At 49.6% G+C, this 19,728-nt stretch overlaps 1 protein-coding gene across 1 annotated transcript in view; it reads right to left on the bottom strand.

Moving 5' to 3' along the window:
- The window catches only part of LOC144178723 (atrial natriuretic peptide receptor 1-like), a gene marked incomplete in the record, with an annotated part of 186,817 nt that overhangs the window by 108,747 nt on the left and 58,342 nt on the right, over positions 1-19,728 (bottom strand). The window contains 2 exon segments of the mRNA XM_077706794.1: positions 9,685-9,840; positions 14,749-14,908. Of these exon segments, the coding sequence (XP_077562920.1) occupies positions 9,685-9,840; positions 14,749-14,908 (316 nt within the window).

Here is a 19,728-nt window from a genome sequence, read left to right as displayed (position 1 = left end):
TTTTAACCACGAAGTAAAAATAATACTTCCGCCCCGACCTATCCTACCAACGTCCCAATCAAATATGTCCAACAACGTCCCAATCACCATCATTCTGTAAATAGCACTGTCATTAAAGCGCAGAACCCCGTTTCAGTCAGCCATGCCACCGAACCCTGCCGCCTGTCTCCTCTTCCCTAACATTTGGTGCCGACAAACCCGGGAAGAAGACCAGGGACCGACGGAGAGAGCAGCAGGGATGCCAGTGGCTGCAGGCGTGTGAGTCCCAGAACCGTTCGCCGCCGACTCACCCTTAGCCTGCTGGCTCCATGGCTGACTGCGACCGAACTGATACGACCGAACCCCTCGAGGACACCGACGCCAACACCGGCGTATCTACCGTCCGCCTCGAGGATCACCAAGTCCCCCACACTCGACCAACACCGGCAGCGCAGACCAACCGCAACCTTCTCATCGAAACAGACAAGCCACGTCCCGTCCAGCCTTCCATGCCTGGCATGAACGCTACAGCTACCGAGGAGCAAGATGGTGACCTGGACGTTTTACGTTCGTTGCGGAAACATATCCGTGCTGATTTCAAAAGAATTCTTGCTGCTGCCAACCGAATATTGTCTTCACCGAATCACCCCGTACCGAAACTTGAGGCCAACTTAGAGGACCTCCAACAAATCAGAAGTGATCTAATCGAATTGGATTCTGACATATTTAACCTAATTGAAGAGGTAATTGAGCAGGAGGCAGAGGAGGCGGATAGATACACCCTCTGCCTCTTTAGAGCAAACGCTTACCTCCAACATTGGTTACAGTGCCTAAAAAACAAGCAGCCTTTAGACAACAAATCTACATTGTTTTCCGAAATGACCATCTCCCTCTATCGTGGTGGCAGATTGGTAAGTTGGTTCTGAATTGGGTGTTTGCAGGGGTGTTGGTGCGGGGCGCTCTGGTTTTTAGCGTTTCTCTGGCGTAGTGTTTGTGCCTTGCCTGGTTTCTGCCTTGAGCGCGAGAAGCTCACTATGGAGTTGTCTGTGTTCCTGCCGTTGTTGTTTAATCTCGGAAAGAAGCTGCGCGTTTAGTCGTTTACGTTCCACGAGCTCGCCATGCTTGGGGGTATTGGGGGAAGGAGGGGGAGGGGGATCTGAGCGCGTGGAGAGAGCACCTGAGCCCAGCTCACCTGTACTCCCGTCGCATCTTCGGCGGTTCTCCGCTTGCCGCTGGGTTTAGGAGTCGTTTCGCGGCCACAGCTGCCGCTGACGGCAGCTTTTCGCACAATTCGTCATTTAATTATTTCGCATTAAAAAACGCGACACTGTGAAAGTCCATTTCTAATTCCGGTAATACCGATATCTCGATGTTTTTTTTTTTTAATCAAGTGACACCTTACACAGTTACACAGACTGCGTAAACGGTAGTATTGGAGAAACATGTATCGCGGTACTGCCTAGCTATTGCAGTAAAGTCATATTCACCAACCTGCATCTTCAACAATCAGTCATAAACTTTGCAGCACGTCCAACTATTTGCACGGTATGGAAACGATCCTCGGAATTTTAAATGCATTTACGTTCTGGGTGCTGTCATGAGAGATTTCAGTGAACCTAATAAACAAGCAGGGTTTTGCAAATGCTATTAAACAATAGAGCATATTCACACTGTCAATCAGGTGATAGAGCAATACGCGGAGTATACTCAACCCCCATATATCTCCTTCATCGACTATGAGAAAGCATTCGACTCGGTCGAAAAATCAGCAGTGTTGCAGGCATCACGGTGTAGACGAACATTACGTAAGAATACTAGAGGATATCTACAATGGGTCCACAGCTACCATAATCCTCCGTATACAGCAGTAAAATATTTATGAGGAAGGGCCTCAGACAAGGAGACACAATCTCTCCAGTGTTACTCACAGTATGTTTACAATTTTAGAAGGGGTATTCAATACATTGAATTGGGAAGAGGTGGGCGTAAGGGTTAGTGGAGAATACCTCAGTAACCTCAGATTTGCTGATGACGTTGCCTTGCTAAGTAACTCGGAGGACGAATTGCAAAGCATGATTACCGCACTGGACAAACAGAGTACAACCATGGGCCTGGAAATTATATATTATGCAGAAAACTAAAGTAATGATCAATAACCTCGGGATAGCACAGCGATTTGAGATAGGTTGCGAGGCAGTGGAAGCGGTAAGCGAATATATTGTCACGAAAACAAGGACGATAAAGTTGTCTTGAATGAGAAACATATTTATTGGAGCGAACTTGTGCTCCCCTAACAACTCAAAAGAATACAGAGGTGGCGAAGCACAGCGGTCAACAAAGTGACTTGCACAGGCGAGTGCACGGCCGGACTGGAGCAGCGGCGAGCGCGCACTTTCATACGGCCTGCGCACCCAAGAAGGAACCAATACAGCAGATTCTTTACAGTGGGGGCGCTTCGAACCAACCCTCTGCCCTTCCAACCCGCCTTTCTGTTAGTCGACGCATCGCCTCTGGCCGAGCAGCTGTGTGTTTTTGACAGTGCGCTTCGCTGCCGGCGGGCCGCTCAGCCCGACCGGAGCGTGAATAGCAGAATCACGTTTAGCTAAGCGATAACCCTATCTCCCTCGACGGGAAATCATTCGCGTCACTGGTCGTGCCCTGTGCCTGTGCAAACGAAGACATCATCCGAAAGGAAAAATAAAAAATAAGAAATGATATTTCAGTCACGGAAAGTGCCGTGTTTATTTGCCTGTCTCACCATTTTCATATAATACAGTCGCTGATAAGATATGAAGGCCTCGCATATTTTTCTTCATGTGCCCCGAGTTAAAATGTTTCTTTCAATTTTTTGATTAGGCGCTTCCGAGTGATAATGTTATGCTGTTTGACCCAATTAGACCGAAAATTGAGAAGGGGGGAGGAGTCGCCTATTTTAATGACGCACATGTAAATTTACACGGACAGGTATCGCGTGTAGCCACGGCAGGGCTAGAGCAGTGGCAAGTGCGCGCGCGCCGCCGCTCTACCTACCCCGCGCGTGCTGTAGGTCAACCGGCGAGGGTTGGTCCGCAGCGACACGAACTAGCGGCGGTCAAAGGTGGGAACTATACCCGAAGCGCAGGCCGTATGAAAGTGCGCGCCCGCCGCTCCTCCAGCCCGGCCGTGGCGAGTGCCGTCGAATCGAATGCCCCGGCGTCCGCACTGCAGGCTTTTTATCTTTCGGCGCGCGTGGTTCTCGAAACGTCGATTCGCATCGAGAACATAGTAGATCCAAGAAGATTATTCTGGGCTGTTCACGTTAGATCGGAATGCTCTCCCTATCACAACAGATAACACATGCGGCACAGAAAGAAAGAATGGAACACGCGCTTCCCTTGGGGCAGAGATAACACAGACCGGCGCAGCCGGGCGGTAAAAGCAAAACACAAATAAACAAACCCAATGTATGGTTCGCGGCAATATCTACCTAGGCCAAGTTGTGACCCCGGATCCCAACTATGAGGCAGAGATATTTAGAAGGATAAGAATGGGGTGGAGTGCATTCGGCAGGCATTCTCAGATAATGAATAGCAGCCTACCACTGTCCCTGAAAAGAAAATTGTAAAACAGTTGCATCTTACCGGTAGTCACCTACGGGGAAAAAACTTGGAGGCCCACCAAAAGGGTTCAACTTAAATTTGGGACGACTGAGCGAGCAATGGAACGGAAGATGATAGATGTAACGTTAAGGGACAAAAAGAGAGCGGGGTTGGTCTGGGGAAAAACGCATGTTAAGGACATACTAGTAGAAATTAAGAAGAAGAAATGGACGTGGGCAGGGCATGTAATGCGATGGCAAGATAGCCGTCGGTCATTAAGGGTAACAGAGTGGATCCCTACATAAGGGAAGCGGGGCAGGGGGCGGCAGAAAGGTAGGCGGGCAGATGAGATCAAGAAGTCTGCGGGGATATATTGGTCGCAGTTGGCACAGGACTGAGATAATTGGAGATCTATAGGAGGGGGCATTGCTCTGCGGCGTAGACAGGCTGAGGATGATGATGACGATGACGTTCTGCATGTGCATTATGGGGAGTCTGCGTCAGGTATAAGTTCCGTAGGCACGCTGTGGTTTCGCATGCGCCCACGTTCAAACACCCGCCTGATTACGATATTGCCAACAGAAGTGCCCAACACGCCCGTGAGGTCCTCAGTGCGGGCGGCTATGTCACCAGACTGGCGGTTGCTTCTCGCGCGCACACGTTCAGAATAAGGACAGAAGTTGGCCCGAACCCTCATTACTGCAACCGCTTATTACTCCGCACGTCGCAAAGGGTCCGTTATTGCGATTATTTTAGGATGCGCAAAATACAAGCAGACGCAAAATGAAAACCAGCGTACCTGTGATGTTATTGCCAGTGTAAATTAACGAAGTCAAACTCGGTGAGAAAAGCAGACGACCTTACGCATTAAGCGCAATTTACTTTCAGATAGTGTAGCGAATTGGGCGAGCGGAAGTGCGTTCATGATGGTGAGCGCAGACGAAAACAGGACAAGAAGAGAAACAGCAGAACAGCGCTCGTGTCGTCCTTTTTCTTCTTGTCCTGTTTTCGTCTGTATATTCATATGCCGCACGTGCTGTTATCGTTCTTAACATGTACCTTACTATAACCAACAGTTGTTAGTGTGCGCTCTATCGGGTTGTGTGGGCCCCTACGCCACGTTAGTCTGTGTTCTTCTCTGTGAAAGGAACTACGAAGTAGCCACTTTCTTTCCGCGTGCTGGCAAGCAAACAACGCCGTTTTCTAACATCATGGCGCAGAATCGTGCTACGGAAACCTCCTGCGCTCGGTGGCTCGTTTTATTTTTTGCCCGAATTTCAACTTCTCCAACGTAAACAGCACCTACAAACGCTCCAAGAGTTGCCGCGGCAACCTTCGTAATTTCAGTTTCTCCCGCAGTGTACGTGACCATGAAGGCCGTGGAGACATGCCCGGACAAAAATACCCCGAGAGCTGCTGCTGCAATGGCGGAAGCACGTCCACTCGGCGCGAAATGAGAGGGCCGCTCTACCGAAGATGACGCAGCCAAAGTGGCGAGCAAACAGAGACGGCGAGGACAGAGGCGTGTTCGGCCAACCGCCCGCGGACGCGTGGAAGGAGTCACCGGCGAAGTCCTCCCCGCGGATGCAAAGCCGTGAAACAGGAAATAACGGCAAAAAAAGTAACATAAGCAGTAACACTAAAGACAAAAATGGTTGTGCCGCAAGGTAGGTCGGGCTGGCGAAATCCAATAAGCAGTCTTCCTTTTCCAGGAACTGGCTGCGTTGTTGTCGGGACATCGGACCCCCTTTGGTGGGCTGCTCCTCACCGCACGCGTGCGTGCCTGAGCAAGGAAGGAACGCGGGGCCTGGCGTGCAAAGATATGGTATTGCGCCGTTTTCCTTCTCCTCCATTCTGTCGCGTGGGAAAAAGAACGGGTGAAAACGGAATATGCGGGCAGTACAGGAGTGAGGAAGAAATGCGTACAACGTGGCGATGCGTTGCGCAAAAAGGGGATGTAAGCGCGCGTCAGTGGATGGCCTTACAAAATCGTCGACCTCCCTTCTCTGCATCGTACATTGAACCACGGGGGAAATTCTCTTTTGCTGCAGACTTAGCAAACAGAAAACAACACTCGCTTTCCCCATAGGAGGCATTTTGTGACGCGTTGTTATTGTGAAGCAAACTGCGCACAAAAGGACTGCTTGACATAGATACCTTGATTATAACTACAAATAGAGATCGCCCGCACACAGGCGTACAGCAAATGGTGTGGTTATGGTTTCAGTGTTCTGCTGTTCGTAGTTGGAAAATGGCGGAACGACAAAATACGCACCACCCGGGTAATTCTGTGTCCTGCTCAACTATCTATAGCTTCGGCCATTGTGCAAACGTTGGGCGAGACAGACACTTCACTGCTGGGCTCAGAAGAACAAGAGGAGACAAAATAGCGGGAAATTCGATTGAAAATTAACGCCAGGTGACGCCTTCAATGAGTATGCAAAGTCCTTGAAAAATTTGTTTTACGACGCTGGTTTTCAGAATTTTTAAATTTAATTTTTGAAATTTCTTAAACATTTAAAATTTTTAGGAAATGTTTATGTGACATACCAATCCAGGATTTAGCCTTTTGTTTTCCCACGCGGTTAGGGGCCACCAAAGTTTTTTTTTTTTTGTATGCGAGAAACACCGTCGCTCAGCTTACGCGTGTAGTATAAGTAACATTGTAGAATGATCCCGTGAAATGGGAAAACGAAATTGCGCGTGTTGATTAAAGACAAAGTGGTGATTTTCAAACGATGGGCCAAATCTTTCTGCGAGGGAGACAATGATGCTCACTCGCTTTGCGCAACCACATGACCAACACACAACTAGTTACACTTCATAAGACGAAAACCTCCAACATATTGTGGGATCTTCAAGAGTATCCTCGCACAAGCAGCGTAATCGAAATCGACAATAATTCCTAGTCTCTATGAAGACCGAACAGCCAAAAACTCCTGACCCACTACCCCTTTCCTCCGTCCTTATCCCACTATGCCTATGACCCTTCTGCCTCCAGTAAAGGTGCTATTACAAGGTCGCGGGTTCGATTCCCGGCCGCGACGGCCGCTTTTCTGGTGGAGGCACAAAGCCAAAACGCCCGTGTGTTCGAGATTTCGGCGCACGTTAAAGATGCCCAGGTGGTCAAAATTAATCCGGAGCCCTCCACTACGGCGCGCCTCATCGCCTGCGTTGCGTCGGCGCGTTAAAACTCTACAATCAATCGAACCTTAATCTGTGCCTGTTGAGGCATTTCTTGTTGGAAAGCAGCTTGAACTTCTACAAAAACTGGGTATAAAAAAATTACGCCCATCTTCCCGCGAGGGAACCCCGGTGTGATGCGACGATTGGGGGGGTTCAATTGGTGTTTCCGTTGGGTTGATTCTCTAAATCGCGTAAAACGTGTTGTGAACGCGTATGATGGATTTCCATCACATGCGGGTGTTCCTATACGCTGGACGATGGGCGTAATTGTTGTGTCACACCACTCACTGAAGGGACCATCGCTTCCATCACGTCTTCATCGGAAGAACCAAGTCAAGCACGAAGTAGTCAGGCAAGGTCACGTCACGTGCGAGAGCGAGCGCTTGACTGAACCGCAGCAGCATGATACCCGCTTTATATTCACAGCGCTTGAAGGAGAGGAGACAATGGAGGAGAGTCGCGCATGCGCGCACTTGCGCGCGCCGGAGCAGTTGTTAATGCAGCGTTACGCAGCGAAGCGCGCCCAAACAAGCGCGCTAGCTGTGGTATGCTAATATGAGCCGGAGTGAGAGTGTTGCAAACAGCTGTGGGAGAGAAGAACGGAGGAGGGATGCGGACGGACGGCGCGACGACGACGCAGGAGGGACATGCTTCAGAGCAAGAGATGCGTCGCATCTAAAAACAGGACACGCCGCTGTAAAAAACAGAGCCAGCGGCGCGTGTCCAGTTTTTCTTGTCCTTTGTTTTCATCGAAGTTCAAGCTGATTTCTCTTGAGTCAACAACTACGCTTTCGGATTAAAGTCAGAGCGCACGGTGTTTGAAGAGTTATCATTTTGGCCTGAGTTACGTGTGCTTGCTTGTCGTGTGCAGTGCTAAGCATTCCAGCAGAATATCCTGACTCGCTTGACGATCGCGGTATTTGTGCCAATCTGGCCTACTCGCACCTGGGCTATTCTTTCACGTAGCAGATTTGATCTCCTGACTGCATAGTATAGAGTGACAACGCCCAAACGGCGTCCTCGAATGTCAGCGTGCTGCAGTTGCATGCAGACGAAGCGTGGAAAATACACATTTGTAATTATTAAGGATGCCACTGGTGATGCCTTGTTTTTCAAGTTGTGCATATTATTCGTAGAAGAGAGTGTTTCTTGTCGCTGCAATTCATACTGCAGTATTCGGGGATTTTTTTTTTTTTTGCGCCGAAACTGCGTCTAAATAACTAAAAATAGGGAAGCTTGGAATTTGCTCACCGAAACTTTCGCAAAAATTGCGGACTTCAGCGAGAAAGGGAAACTTGGTAAAATAAATACCGAATTTACCCGAACACAAACTTGAATATCACAGAAGTTTAAGTATGAGAATCATCCCTACCATAGGCACGTCGTAGTAGACTTTTACGGATTAATTTGTACCACCTGGTGAACCCCTAATGTGGGCAGGAGTCCCGCCCAAATGGGCATTTTTTTTTTTTTCCGCCATGATCAGAACAGCCCCCGCGTTCAGGAAACCCACGACCCCGCGGTCGTTAGCACAATGGCGTAACCACCACGGACGGCTGGTATGAACTACAGACTCGATCATCTTGATGCGATCAAAGAGCGATTCAGCCTGGAATGACAAACGTACACTATCACGTCATCGCAAGTATGGTCTGGCTTGCTACAGGGCAGCGATTTAAGCACTGCTCGGGCCTGCGTTTTCTCACGGAATACACTGTCCAGTCACTGCTGTCCAAGTAACTTCCGGGTGCTATTTGGCGCAACGCCGATACAAGAGCAGCAGTCCACGCTCAGAACAGATCGGCATGGACCTACGCGCTGTCCATTACATCCGCTACGGTTTCAAGGCATGTCAAGAGTTATATACCGTATACACCCGCTCAAGCTGCGCCCACAGATCAATCGGTTTCGCGTGTCGGAAGAGTATAGCAGAAACCTGGGTGCTGCCTTCGATCAATGCCAAGAAAAAAAGAGCAGCACACCGCAGACGGCGCGAAAACGCCATCGCCGAGGTTCTTCGGGATGGGCAAAAAAACTCGAAGCTCTTCGGGATATTACTTCCCATTAACAAGGCACCGGGAGCAGATGTGGAAATGCGCCTCGGGAACTTCCTCTTATTAGATCGCGCTTCCCCTCAGCCAGCCCGGTGCTGTTCGATTCCTGCGGCCGAATCAAGATTTCATGCTTGAGTTGCTCCACGGCCCATTCTTGTCTGCCTTCTCTTTTCTCTATGTTTCCCTCCCTCCGCGTTCTTACTTCGCAGGTTTTGCAGGATTGGGCGCGAAGACGGCCGGATTGTCCACAAAGCCCCTCATGCGTGCGTAGGGCAACTGACAGAACGCTCGCCGAGGTGCCAGATTGGTTTTTGCGCCGCCGCGGTCTTGTCCGCTGGTTTTGTCATATCTGCGCTTGCGAAGCTGCGCCAGGTGCCAGAAGCTCTGCGCACTGAGTCAGTACTCTCTTCAACGTATAGCACACGCACACGAACACACACGCACACGAACACACACACACACACACACACACACACACACACATATATATATATATATATATATATATATATATATATATATATATATATATATATATATATATATATATATATATATAGTCAGGTAAAAGATAAGAACAACTTTGCGGTTAACTTGTTTATTATAAATTAGTCCGACAGTTTCGGAAGTATCTTTTACCTGACCGTTTCTTCTGGCCCGTTGCAAAACTCATCGAAATCTATATATATATATATATATATATATATATATATATATACATACACATACATACACACATATACACACACACACACACATATATATATATATATATATATATATATATATATATATATATATATATATATATATATATAAATTTTCCAGGCTATTTCAGCAGCTAGACAGGATGGTGCACGCACGCATACGAGGTTATGTATTCTCACTTTGGCAGCAGCTGGTAGAGTAGGTCCTCTGCCTTCCGCTTCTGTCCCAGGTAGTCGGCGGTTCGCTCCTCCACCAAGGATTCCAGGCTGCTCGCGTACTGCTCCAGCCGGCCCACGAGCGCCTCGAGTAGCGCCTCGCTCGAACTGCATGGCAGCCTGCGACAGCACCAACAGCGCGCCATTGTTGAACGTTTCAGCAGAATTTGAACATGCCAGCTGAAATGCTCGTTGTTCTCGCCACGTAGCACCAGAGGTGCATGGCAGGTCCTCCAGTCTATAAAGGGAAAGAGAGGCAAAGGGAGAGAGAAAACTTCCAACAAGAGGGCAGCAGTGTTAGTTCCCGGTGCTAACGTTGCCCAAAGTTATATATATATATATATATATATATATATATATATATATATATATATATATATATATATATATATATATATACCGAGGGCCTCGGTTCTGGCAGCCTTGATGCCAAGGTAGCATAAGAAGGTTTCCGCCAGTTTACCGCTCATGACAGGCTGTAGACGTTCGCGTCACGCCCCGGGGGTTGAAAAAGAAGGTCCCCTTCTCCCTGTGTAGTCTGAGTGGCGCTGGCTACCACCCTCAACCGTCAGATACAGGTGTGGTAAATATAAATACCCCAGAAAGTGAAGCGGAACACAGTCGCCCAGATAGCCGAATTGGTAAGGCATTCGAGATCTAATCGAAAGGCGTGGGTTCGGTCCCCACTCTGGGCGCGTGTTTTTCTTTCTTTCTTTCTCACGTAATTAATAAAGAAAAAAATAATGTAACGTCAATAACGGTAAGAAAAAGTCTAACCACTCCCCTATGCCTTCTTTGGCGTTGTAGACTGACGGCATTTCTTTCTGTATATATATATATATGTATATATATATATATATATATATATATATATATATATATATATATATATATATATATATATATATATATATAATGTATACTATGAGCATAGGCACGTGATTTTCACATATGCGTGACCATACGCGACATCTTCAAATGCAGACATGCAGTGTGTACATCAGGGGAGTGTTTGCCTGCTACTCCTACCCGTGTACCCATCGTCATTACATCTGAATATCATCATCATCATCATTCCCGGGACGCTCTGCTGAGTCGTTCTGAGCTCGACCACTGAAAAAAAGTCTTCTCTCGAAACCCAGTCTCCCAATATTGTAACGTGCAGTTACGCACCGTTACGTTGTTAGAAGAAAAAGCTATGTGAAGGATTATCTGCCACCAGTAGGTATGAGCGGCGAGCATAAGCTAGCATCGTAGCATCGAGATCATAGCATCGAGTGTGCTATGGGCGAGACCATCCCAGGGGCTTCAGAGCTCCCTGGAGCCACGACACAAAAACTTTGCTTCGCGACTACAGCCCAGTCGATTTGTGCAAAGGGCAAAGGGCAGGTGACGACAACCGAATCACAGAGCAGGGTGGATGCTGAGCTACGTGCTGAGACGACAGGCCTAGAACACGGCGGGTAAAATCAGAGGGCAGAAGGGGGGCGAGGAATGATAAATAAGGAAGGCTGTAAATCGCTGTAAGAGTCGTCCGAGAGTAGGCGACAATGTAATGACCACGACAACGATGATGATCGTGGTGGTGGTGATGACATGGGCACGCGGAGGGCAGAACTGAGAGAGAGAGAGAGAGAGAGAGAGAGAGAGAGAGAGAGAGAGAGAGAGAGAGAGAGAGAGAGAGAGAGAGAGAGAGAGAGAGAGAGAGAGAGAGAGAGAAACGTTTATTAGAAAAAAGAGGTGTCGCGATTGTCATAGGGGTGGTGCCCTCCTTCCAGGGCCCCAGCCTCTTCTGCTCCTATCCATGCTCGAAGAATCAAGTCCTACTGTAGCGCTATCTAATAAGTCGGTGCTGTGCAGAGCTGCCTCCCATAGCGCGACGGTATTTGTGGTGGTGTTTACTGAAGGTCAGATCACAGGGAAGGCCCATGTTGCATGAAATAAGTTGGAAGGGTTTCCGCATCTATTGCATACGTGTGTTCGTGTTTGAGGGAACATTTTGAATAGCCGGGATTTGTTCGGGTGAGTGTTTGTCGAGATTTGCCTCAGTGTTTGAGCTTCCGCGCCAGACAGGCTCTTGTCCGGGTTGGGAAAAGGCTTCGTGCGCATCTTTGGACCGTGAGGCATTCTCCAAAGTCGCTTCGGAGGGGCTGCAGAAGGCTGCCAACGTTAGCCGCGGGGTTTGTAAGATCTAGTGCAGCCTGGTCGGCCCTCTCGTTTCCCTCCAGCTCCTCGTGCCGCGAAGTCCAGACAATGCGGCGGAACTGATTTGGTGTTTTTGTCTCTAGTTTTTCAAGGTATTTGTTAATTGTTCCATTCATGATATTCTGCATAGCCTTTTTTGTTTGGAATCCATTACTTTTTGGAGGAGTTCGTTTTCGTGTTGCCCATACCTTATTGCCAGGAGGAGGGCACCCGTTTCGCTTTCGTCGGCACTGCTGTGTGTTGGCGAGAGGCAATCTTTGTAGGCTCCTTCGTGATCGAGTACAACAATGGAGGCATTGTTACCGTTGTGTAGAAAGCATCGTCGGTGGAGGTGACGTTTTTTCTTATTTTCAGGTTGGTTCCGTAGGAAGGCTACTCGTTCTCTTCTTCTCTCTTTGTGCAGGTAGGGGTCCATGTTTCGAGGGAGGGGGGGAGCACTTTCAATCTTCTTCATACTTCTCTGCACTGGTCCACTTCGTCAATTACTGAATGTACGTCCGCGGGGAACCCCACTCTTTGCAGGATAGCCCTGCCAGCTTTTGTTTTACAACGAAGCTGTTAGCCTATGGTTGGTCGGAAAATTTTGTGTCGTAAAAAAAAACTCAGCCAGGACCCAGCAGTCCTCAGTTCTCGCCCAAGACGCTGAGCGCATGCGTCAGGCTAATTAGGCTTGCAGCTTAGACTAAAGTATTCGTGTAAAGAAAAAAAACACACAATAAGCACCGAAACCGCATGATAGATGATAATGATAGATGAAACCACATGATAGATGAACAATGGGACCCCCCCCTTCCCCCCCCCCCCCCCCGGGCTCAGTTGTTCTGGGGCGGTATTCTCGTAACTGTCCCTTTCGAGTCCCTTTCATCGTGACGTACTTCAGGTTAAGCAGTGGGCGTTAGAAGAAGGTTCGTTGCGCTTGCGTTACGTCACTTCCGGTTGTTTGCTTTTAGCCAATCAGGGCTCGCCAAAAGGGACACTTTTGAAAGGAACGCAAAAGGGACAAAACTCGAGAATACCGCCCCTGGTAAAGATTAGGTTTGCAGATGCTCTCGAAAGGGGAGTGGTTTTTGGCGTCATTTAAGTGCTAGCGCATGCATCAGACTAGGCACGACCCAGCTGCTCTCGCACAGGGTGCTGAGCGCAGGCGTCAGGACCCATCATTTGCCACCAGAGAAAACGAGTGCAAGCGACAAGCCTGCAGAGACAACAAGGAACGTTTCACACCCTCAACCATCAGCATGTGCAGTGGTTTACAACAACTTCGGTGGACAACCCCTTTCGCAGGCGGAATAGCGTCCATTTTTTAGATGCGAAGCATCGCATGGTCTGGGCTATGTCCCTCCCTCCGCCTTGCGGCGTCCACACCCCCACTGCGCATGCTCGGCTTGCTGAACACCCGGTGGTGTCTTATCCTTTAAGGGCTCCTGGAGCGACAGTGTTGCCGGTGTCTTCCTGGGCCGGCACGAGACGAGCACGCTTTACGCGCCTTCGACGTGTCATCCTCGTCGGCGGCGGCGTGCGTCGGCGAGTCTCGGCGGGCCGTGATTGCAAGCAGCCCACAACCATCCGGGGAACGTGCATCGACCTCATATTCAGCAACTTTAGGGTTCATCCACTACAACAGCCATTGACTTTACCTTTCACAGACCATAAGGCGGTCATAATCAAAGCGAACGCAAATCACAGCTCGACGTCGCCTACGTTGAACACGATGATGATAACGCCTAAATAAAGACAAACTATACCACGTACAACGTCTCTCTCTCTCTCTCTCTCTCTCTCTCTCTCTCTCTCTCTCTCTCTCTCTCTCTCTCTCTCTCTCTCTCTCTCTCTCTCTCTCTCTCTCTCTCTCTCTCTCTCTCTCTCTCTCCACTCTAACACCCCCCCCACCCCCCCCAAAAAATTACACCATCTTCCCGTAGGGGAACCCTGAGTAGTATGCGAAACAGCCATGGGGTCAACGCAATTTCCCATTTCGTAGTTCTGGTAAGTGAAAAGTTTGGTAGTTACCATAAAAACCAAACGCTTAATATAACGGTAGCTACGTACCCCAACCTAACGGAAACGACGAACTGAAAACTAATGGGCACTTGAATCGACCCCATGGCTGCTTCGCATGCTACTCAGGGTTCCCCTACTGGAAGATGGTGTAATTTTTTTGCAGGCATTGCTTTTGCGAGATGAGGAGTGCTTTCTGATTTCTTCGAAAATGTTGGATACACCCAAGCTGATAAGCTTTTCATTTCCTGTATAATTTGGGAGACCGAGGAGAGCTTTGTAAGACGTGCAGAGTATGACGTTCGTTTGATCTGTCTCCTGTCTGTTAAGGCAGTGAAAAGGCAAGCTATACGCCAGGCGGCTGACTACTAAGGCCTGCATAATGCGCAGAGTTTCTTCCTCCTGGAGGCCGGCTCTGTTTTTAGTTATTCTTCCCACTATTCTTGCAATTTGCAGGGTTGACTTCTTTATCTTTGCTATAGCAAGAACTGAGAAGAAGCCCGAAATGGGTCCGCACCTTTTCGTCGGAGGCCCTTTTTGCAGCGGCGAGCGAATCGCGATGCCAGAAAGAACAACGGAAATAAATTTTAACGGTTTTATGCGACAAGTTCAAGCAAGCGTGGGGCAGACCACGTGTAAAAGGCACCGGAAGAAAACCATCCACTGTGGTTCTGTGGCTCAGACGCTCTACCGCTGAATGAGGAGGTCGCCGGCTCCATTATTCTTATTACTGGTGGTGGCGAAGTGCATAACCGATCGCGGAGCGGGGACGCGGCGCATGTGTCCTGTCTCCCTCGCGTGAATATGCGCGGAGGAGTTGCTCACCTGTTCAAGCTTCGTATGACGTCCTTGAGTGCTCGAAAGTTGGGCCTTGTGGTCGGACTCCTCGACCAGCATTGTTCCATGAGCTGAGACAGGTCGTCGTCGTCGTCCGTGAGTCCACAGCAGTCGCCTCGGACCCGGGTGTCGTTCACACACGCATTTCCTGCATGTCGAGTCACGACGACATTAGACTGTCTTGATTGACTCATTGATTTGTCGATTTATTGATTGATTGAATGGATATTTCTTTTATTTATTTATTTATTTGGGGGTTTAAAGCACCGAAGCTACACTTAGGCAATGAGGCGTGCCGTCGTGGAGGGCTCTGGGTTAATATTTCGACCTCCTGGGGTTGTTCAATGCCCACCGAAATAGGCCTCCTGCGCTGAAGTTGTTGTTGTTGATGATGATGATGATTAGTGGCTTTCCCTTTGAATCGGGGCGTCGGTTGTCAGCAACCGACTTGCCTGTTTTATTACGTTTACTTGCCCTACTCCCAGCTAACCTATAGATTTGCTTCCTCCCTCCCATCTCTCCCTCTTTTCTGTTTTAAACTCATCGCCCCCACCCCCCTTTTTTCTCCCCTCGCTGTTCTAAATTCTCGTCCGCATGATTACTCCGCCTGCGTACCCATCCATTCCCTACTTTTCCTCCACCACCACTCCAGTCGCCTCTTCGCCACCTCTATGGCCTTGAAGTTGAGGTTCCCCCTCGCCCCAAATCCAAAAGCCTCCGCCAGCGTCGTTTCCCCCTCACCCCGCGGTGGCCGTATCTCTGTGCAGCTCCTGACAATATGGTCTATAGTTTCCCGATCACTGCCGCAGCATGCACACGTTTCATCCTGCTGCCTGTAGCTACCCGTCTATGCCCGGGTTCTCAGGCACCCTGCCCGTTTTGGCGACATGCAGCGCCCCTAGCGGCCGACGCCTCTGGGTAGTACAAAAGCAGACGACCCTCGCCGCCCTCCATGTGTTTTCAATTACAAGCCAGAGTGAAAGTTGGTTGTGGCGCTTTGTGGCGTGTTTAAATGACTGCATACTGTATGAAATAGCCCTTAAAGTACCTACAGAGGCTAAACAAAATAATATCCGCTAAAAGAAGCCGATTTGTCGGCTTTCTTTAAAGCGAGCTGTCGCGGTTGTAGCGGCGTGGGGCAGTAAAACCAGGTCGGGTGGTTTAACTGTTTGACGACAGTTACAGTTTTTTTCTTCTCGCGTGCGGTCGACAAAGGAAAGTTCACGAGTAGCATAAACACGGAACGTTGCTCATCCGATATCCTGAGGTAACTGCTAAAGGTTGCTTCAGCGGGAGCATGCAAACGAACGCAAGAATTGCGCAGCCGACTCAGCTGACACTGCTGGCATGGCACCGCCTTTGAAACGAGTGGGAATTTTGTTTCGTATTTTCACAAAATAAATTATTCTTGCGCAACGATTTACGCCGCACGATTTGCGAACGGCAGGGTACAGTTATACTAGCGAGTGGGTGGGGCAATAGCGCCAAATAAACATATTAAGCGCTATTAAAGGACGCAAAACATGCACCAAATCACACGCCCGCTGCCTGCAGAGATGTGTACTTCTATAACATCACATAACACAGCCGCATACACGGTGCGGGGCACCGAATATTTACATACGATCATCACTGACTGTGTTGGTTTTCTAGTGCAGGGGTCGTCGAATATGAACGCCGACACGCCAGTTTTGACTTCAAATGGAGTTAGACAGCGAGTCAAGAACAGAGAATTGGCGTCCTCCAGTTGAATTGCCCCCCCCCCCCCCCCCCCATCTTCACACTTCGCCAGATTATTGTCAAATATTATTATAAATTCGCTGAATTTTTTCTCTTTGTATTTAAAGCCCCCCTCCTCCTCCCACCCGGTTTGCCGTCCAGCCCTCCGCCGTGTCGGCTGCATGGAACTCGGCCGTTGCTGACCCTCATTCTAGGCTATTAAGTGCGAATTGGGAATGTATGCTGCAAGAGCGTAATTAAGTAAAGTGAGAGCAAACAAGGAAAGCGAGCGACCTCTTAGTTCGCCCGACCACTTTGTCTTACGGCCACTAATTTCGGAATCGCAAAACAGATTTCACGCTTCTGACGGTCGCGGCATTTTGTCACTGAGACACGCAACAAAACGGCAAGCTAACGCGTCACCATGTATTCGTAACGGCGACGCAAACGAGCACTGTTTAATGAAAGTGCACGCATAGTGTGCAGGTACGCAAAAGAGCGGCGCACCGCAGCAGGCGAGCCTGCGGTCCGCCGGACTCGCTGGCTTTTTAAAGCGCGATCATCGCCGATTGCGTCACGCTTTTTTTTTTTTTTTTGGCTCGGCTGTTTTTGAGAAGTCTTTGTCACCTAGAGTATTAGTTTAAACTAGAAATTTCACTTAAAATTTCACTTCGTACGACCATCGATCAGTGAACCTGCGAGTAGCAGACGCCGTCACGGTCCCGGCACTTTCGTCGGCGCTGTAAACATGTTTAGCGCTGCAAAGTTTTTTTCCCCTAATGCCAAGCTGATCACTGAAATAGATCGGACGCGTCGGGGATGAGCTGGTGACCACGTCGCAAAATAATTGGGAGCGTCCGAGCTCATTTTGCTTCCGTCAACACGGGATCCTATGGGACCCGAGCAGCTTTGTACTACCCGGAAGTACTGCCCGGAAGCCGCTTGCGCAGCGCCCCCTGGGCAGCGCAGGAGGCCTATCTCGACACACCTTCGTTCTCGCTTTTCGCCTCCATTCGAAGAGCAGCCAGCGCAGCCGGGATAGAGCCCGTGCCCTTCGGTTCAGCCTCACAACGCCTTAGCCACTGTGTCACCTCGGCGGGTCGGCATTAGGCTGGCATTACACAGAATAGATCGCGTGCAGCCAGAATGGATATTAAACTTCTGCATACGCATCCTACGCTTGAAGGTACATGCATTTTGCTTAGTTAATGGCGTCTCCTCGAGCATTCTGGTGAGCACATGTGACCGCAATAAATATCCTTATGCGGTAGATTTTCGAGCTACCGGTCCTTTCTTAACTAAGCAACTCGAAAACTTGCAACGTTTCTGAGCGACTCACTCACTCACTGCTTCACTCATTCACTCGCTCATTCATTCCCTCATCCACTCGTTCCCTCTCTCATTGGCTCACTCGTTCACTGGCTCACTCACTCATTGATTGATCATGAGGTTTAACGCGCCCACGCAACGCAGGCGATGAGGCGCGCCGTAGTGGAGGGCTCCGGATTAATTTTGACCCCCTGGGATCTTTGACCTGCGCCGAAATCTTGAACACACGAGCGTTTTCGCTTTTCGGCTCCATCAGAAAAGCGGCCGCGCGGCCGGGATTCGAACCCGCGTCCTTCGGCTAAGCAACACAAGGCCTTCCTCTGAGCTATCACTCACTCACTCACTCACTCACTCACTCACTCACTCACTCACTCACTCACTCACTCACTCACTCACTCACTCACTCACTCACTCACTCACCCACCCGCCCACCCACCCGCCCACCCACCCACTCACCTACTCACTCACTCACTCGGTATAACTACCTGGAACGATCGATGGACCGCTCTTCATACCCCCGCTGGTTGCAAAGCGCTCCGTAGCACTGTGTATTTCCGCGCTTACAAAATATTACAGAACACCAAATGTACGGACTAACATCCACAAAAACGTCCTAATGATGCGTGTTTTTCACTCAGTAACCCAAATATGAAAGCCGACACTGTTTGTTGACTGTGTTGAGCTCCTTACTGCCCGGGCCCTTCCACAAATGGACGAGTGTCCATTAAGCATTGCATTGCATATTTATGACAGGCCCATCGACAAAACCAAAGACGACTAAAAAAGGGCGCGGAAATCAGGTATTTTGTAGCAAATGGCGGGGGGAAGCAAGTAACCAGCATGCTAGCGCCAATATCAACGCACATGGGCAAGTATTATCCGGTCGGATAGCTTCGCTAAGAAGCACTTGCCCGCTTTCCGGAAACCCGACATCCGCTCTCGGTGAAAACGTGGTCAGCGGAGGGAGAGGAAACGCGGTGATCCGGCGAATGCATTAGTGACTAATTGCTTCGCAGCTATTTGCGCTCACCACGTGTACACCCGCAGCCATTAAATACGGGCCGCACCACGACCGCCGGGCTCGGCGTTTATGGGCGATCATAAAGGAGAGTTATGGCTCCAAAGGTTCCAGCCACCACCCGCACGCCGAAAACTGCACCCAACTTCGGCCGGCGTCGGACGGACCCTTGAACCGATCGAAGCGCTTTCCCCGGCGCCAAGGAAGCAGCTTTTCCGCCAGCTTCGCCTCAATATTTAACCGCGTCCTTCTCCGGCCGCTAAGCTTGCTTAGCGCAAGTGCCTGTAAGCCTCGTGGGAGATGCGATGCATTTCGCGAATTACGGGCCGCAAGAAGCGTTATGCGGAGATCCGAGGAGCACATCCACCGGAGCCACCATTAGGCTCTTAATCGAATACCGACAGGCGCTGGGCAAAAACAAATTAGAACTTAGGTAACTAATGGTGTTTATCTCCTTCTCGCCTGCATAAAACTTGTCGTCAGTAATCGCGGCTCGCAATGGTTTATTAAGGCGAATTAAAGCTTCATGTGCCTCGTGAGTCGAAAAATCCGGTGGTGACCGTCCGCAGTGGGTCGTACCAAAAACGCCTCGCCCGCAGCAGCGCGTGGGGAGAACACGTGTCGCCACTTCAGGAGAAAAGTCGCGACGGGGAAAGAGGGCACGGTATTTTCCGCATGCGACGCGCCTGCGCAGTTTGGCGAGTGCGGCAGTGTTCTGGGGCTGCCCTGAGCGCGGGTGTTTGATTGTGATAGAACCGTTAGGTTTCTGACACTCCTGCTACACGATCGTTCGAAATGACATTTGACTCGAATGGCCTTCAAAATTTGAAGTGCCATTCGAATCGGAAGGAGTTTCGCCATCTACACGACAATTTTGAAAGGCAGTGGAATGTTTTCGCGTT

The sequence above is a fragment of the Haemaphysalis longicornis genome, unplaced genomic scaffold (assembly GCF_048455015.1).
Source record: "Haemaphysalis longicornis isolate Haplotype H1 unplaced genomic scaffold, Haemaphysalis longicornis Haplotype H1 scaffold_4, whole genome shotgun sequence".
Lineage (NCBI taxonomy): Eukaryota > Metazoa > Arthropoda > Arachnida > Ixodida > Ixodidae > Haemaphysalis > Haemaphysalis longicornis.
The sequence above is the reverse complement of the archived record's forward strand: the minus strand, read 5'-3'. Positions and strand labels throughout refer to the sequence as shown.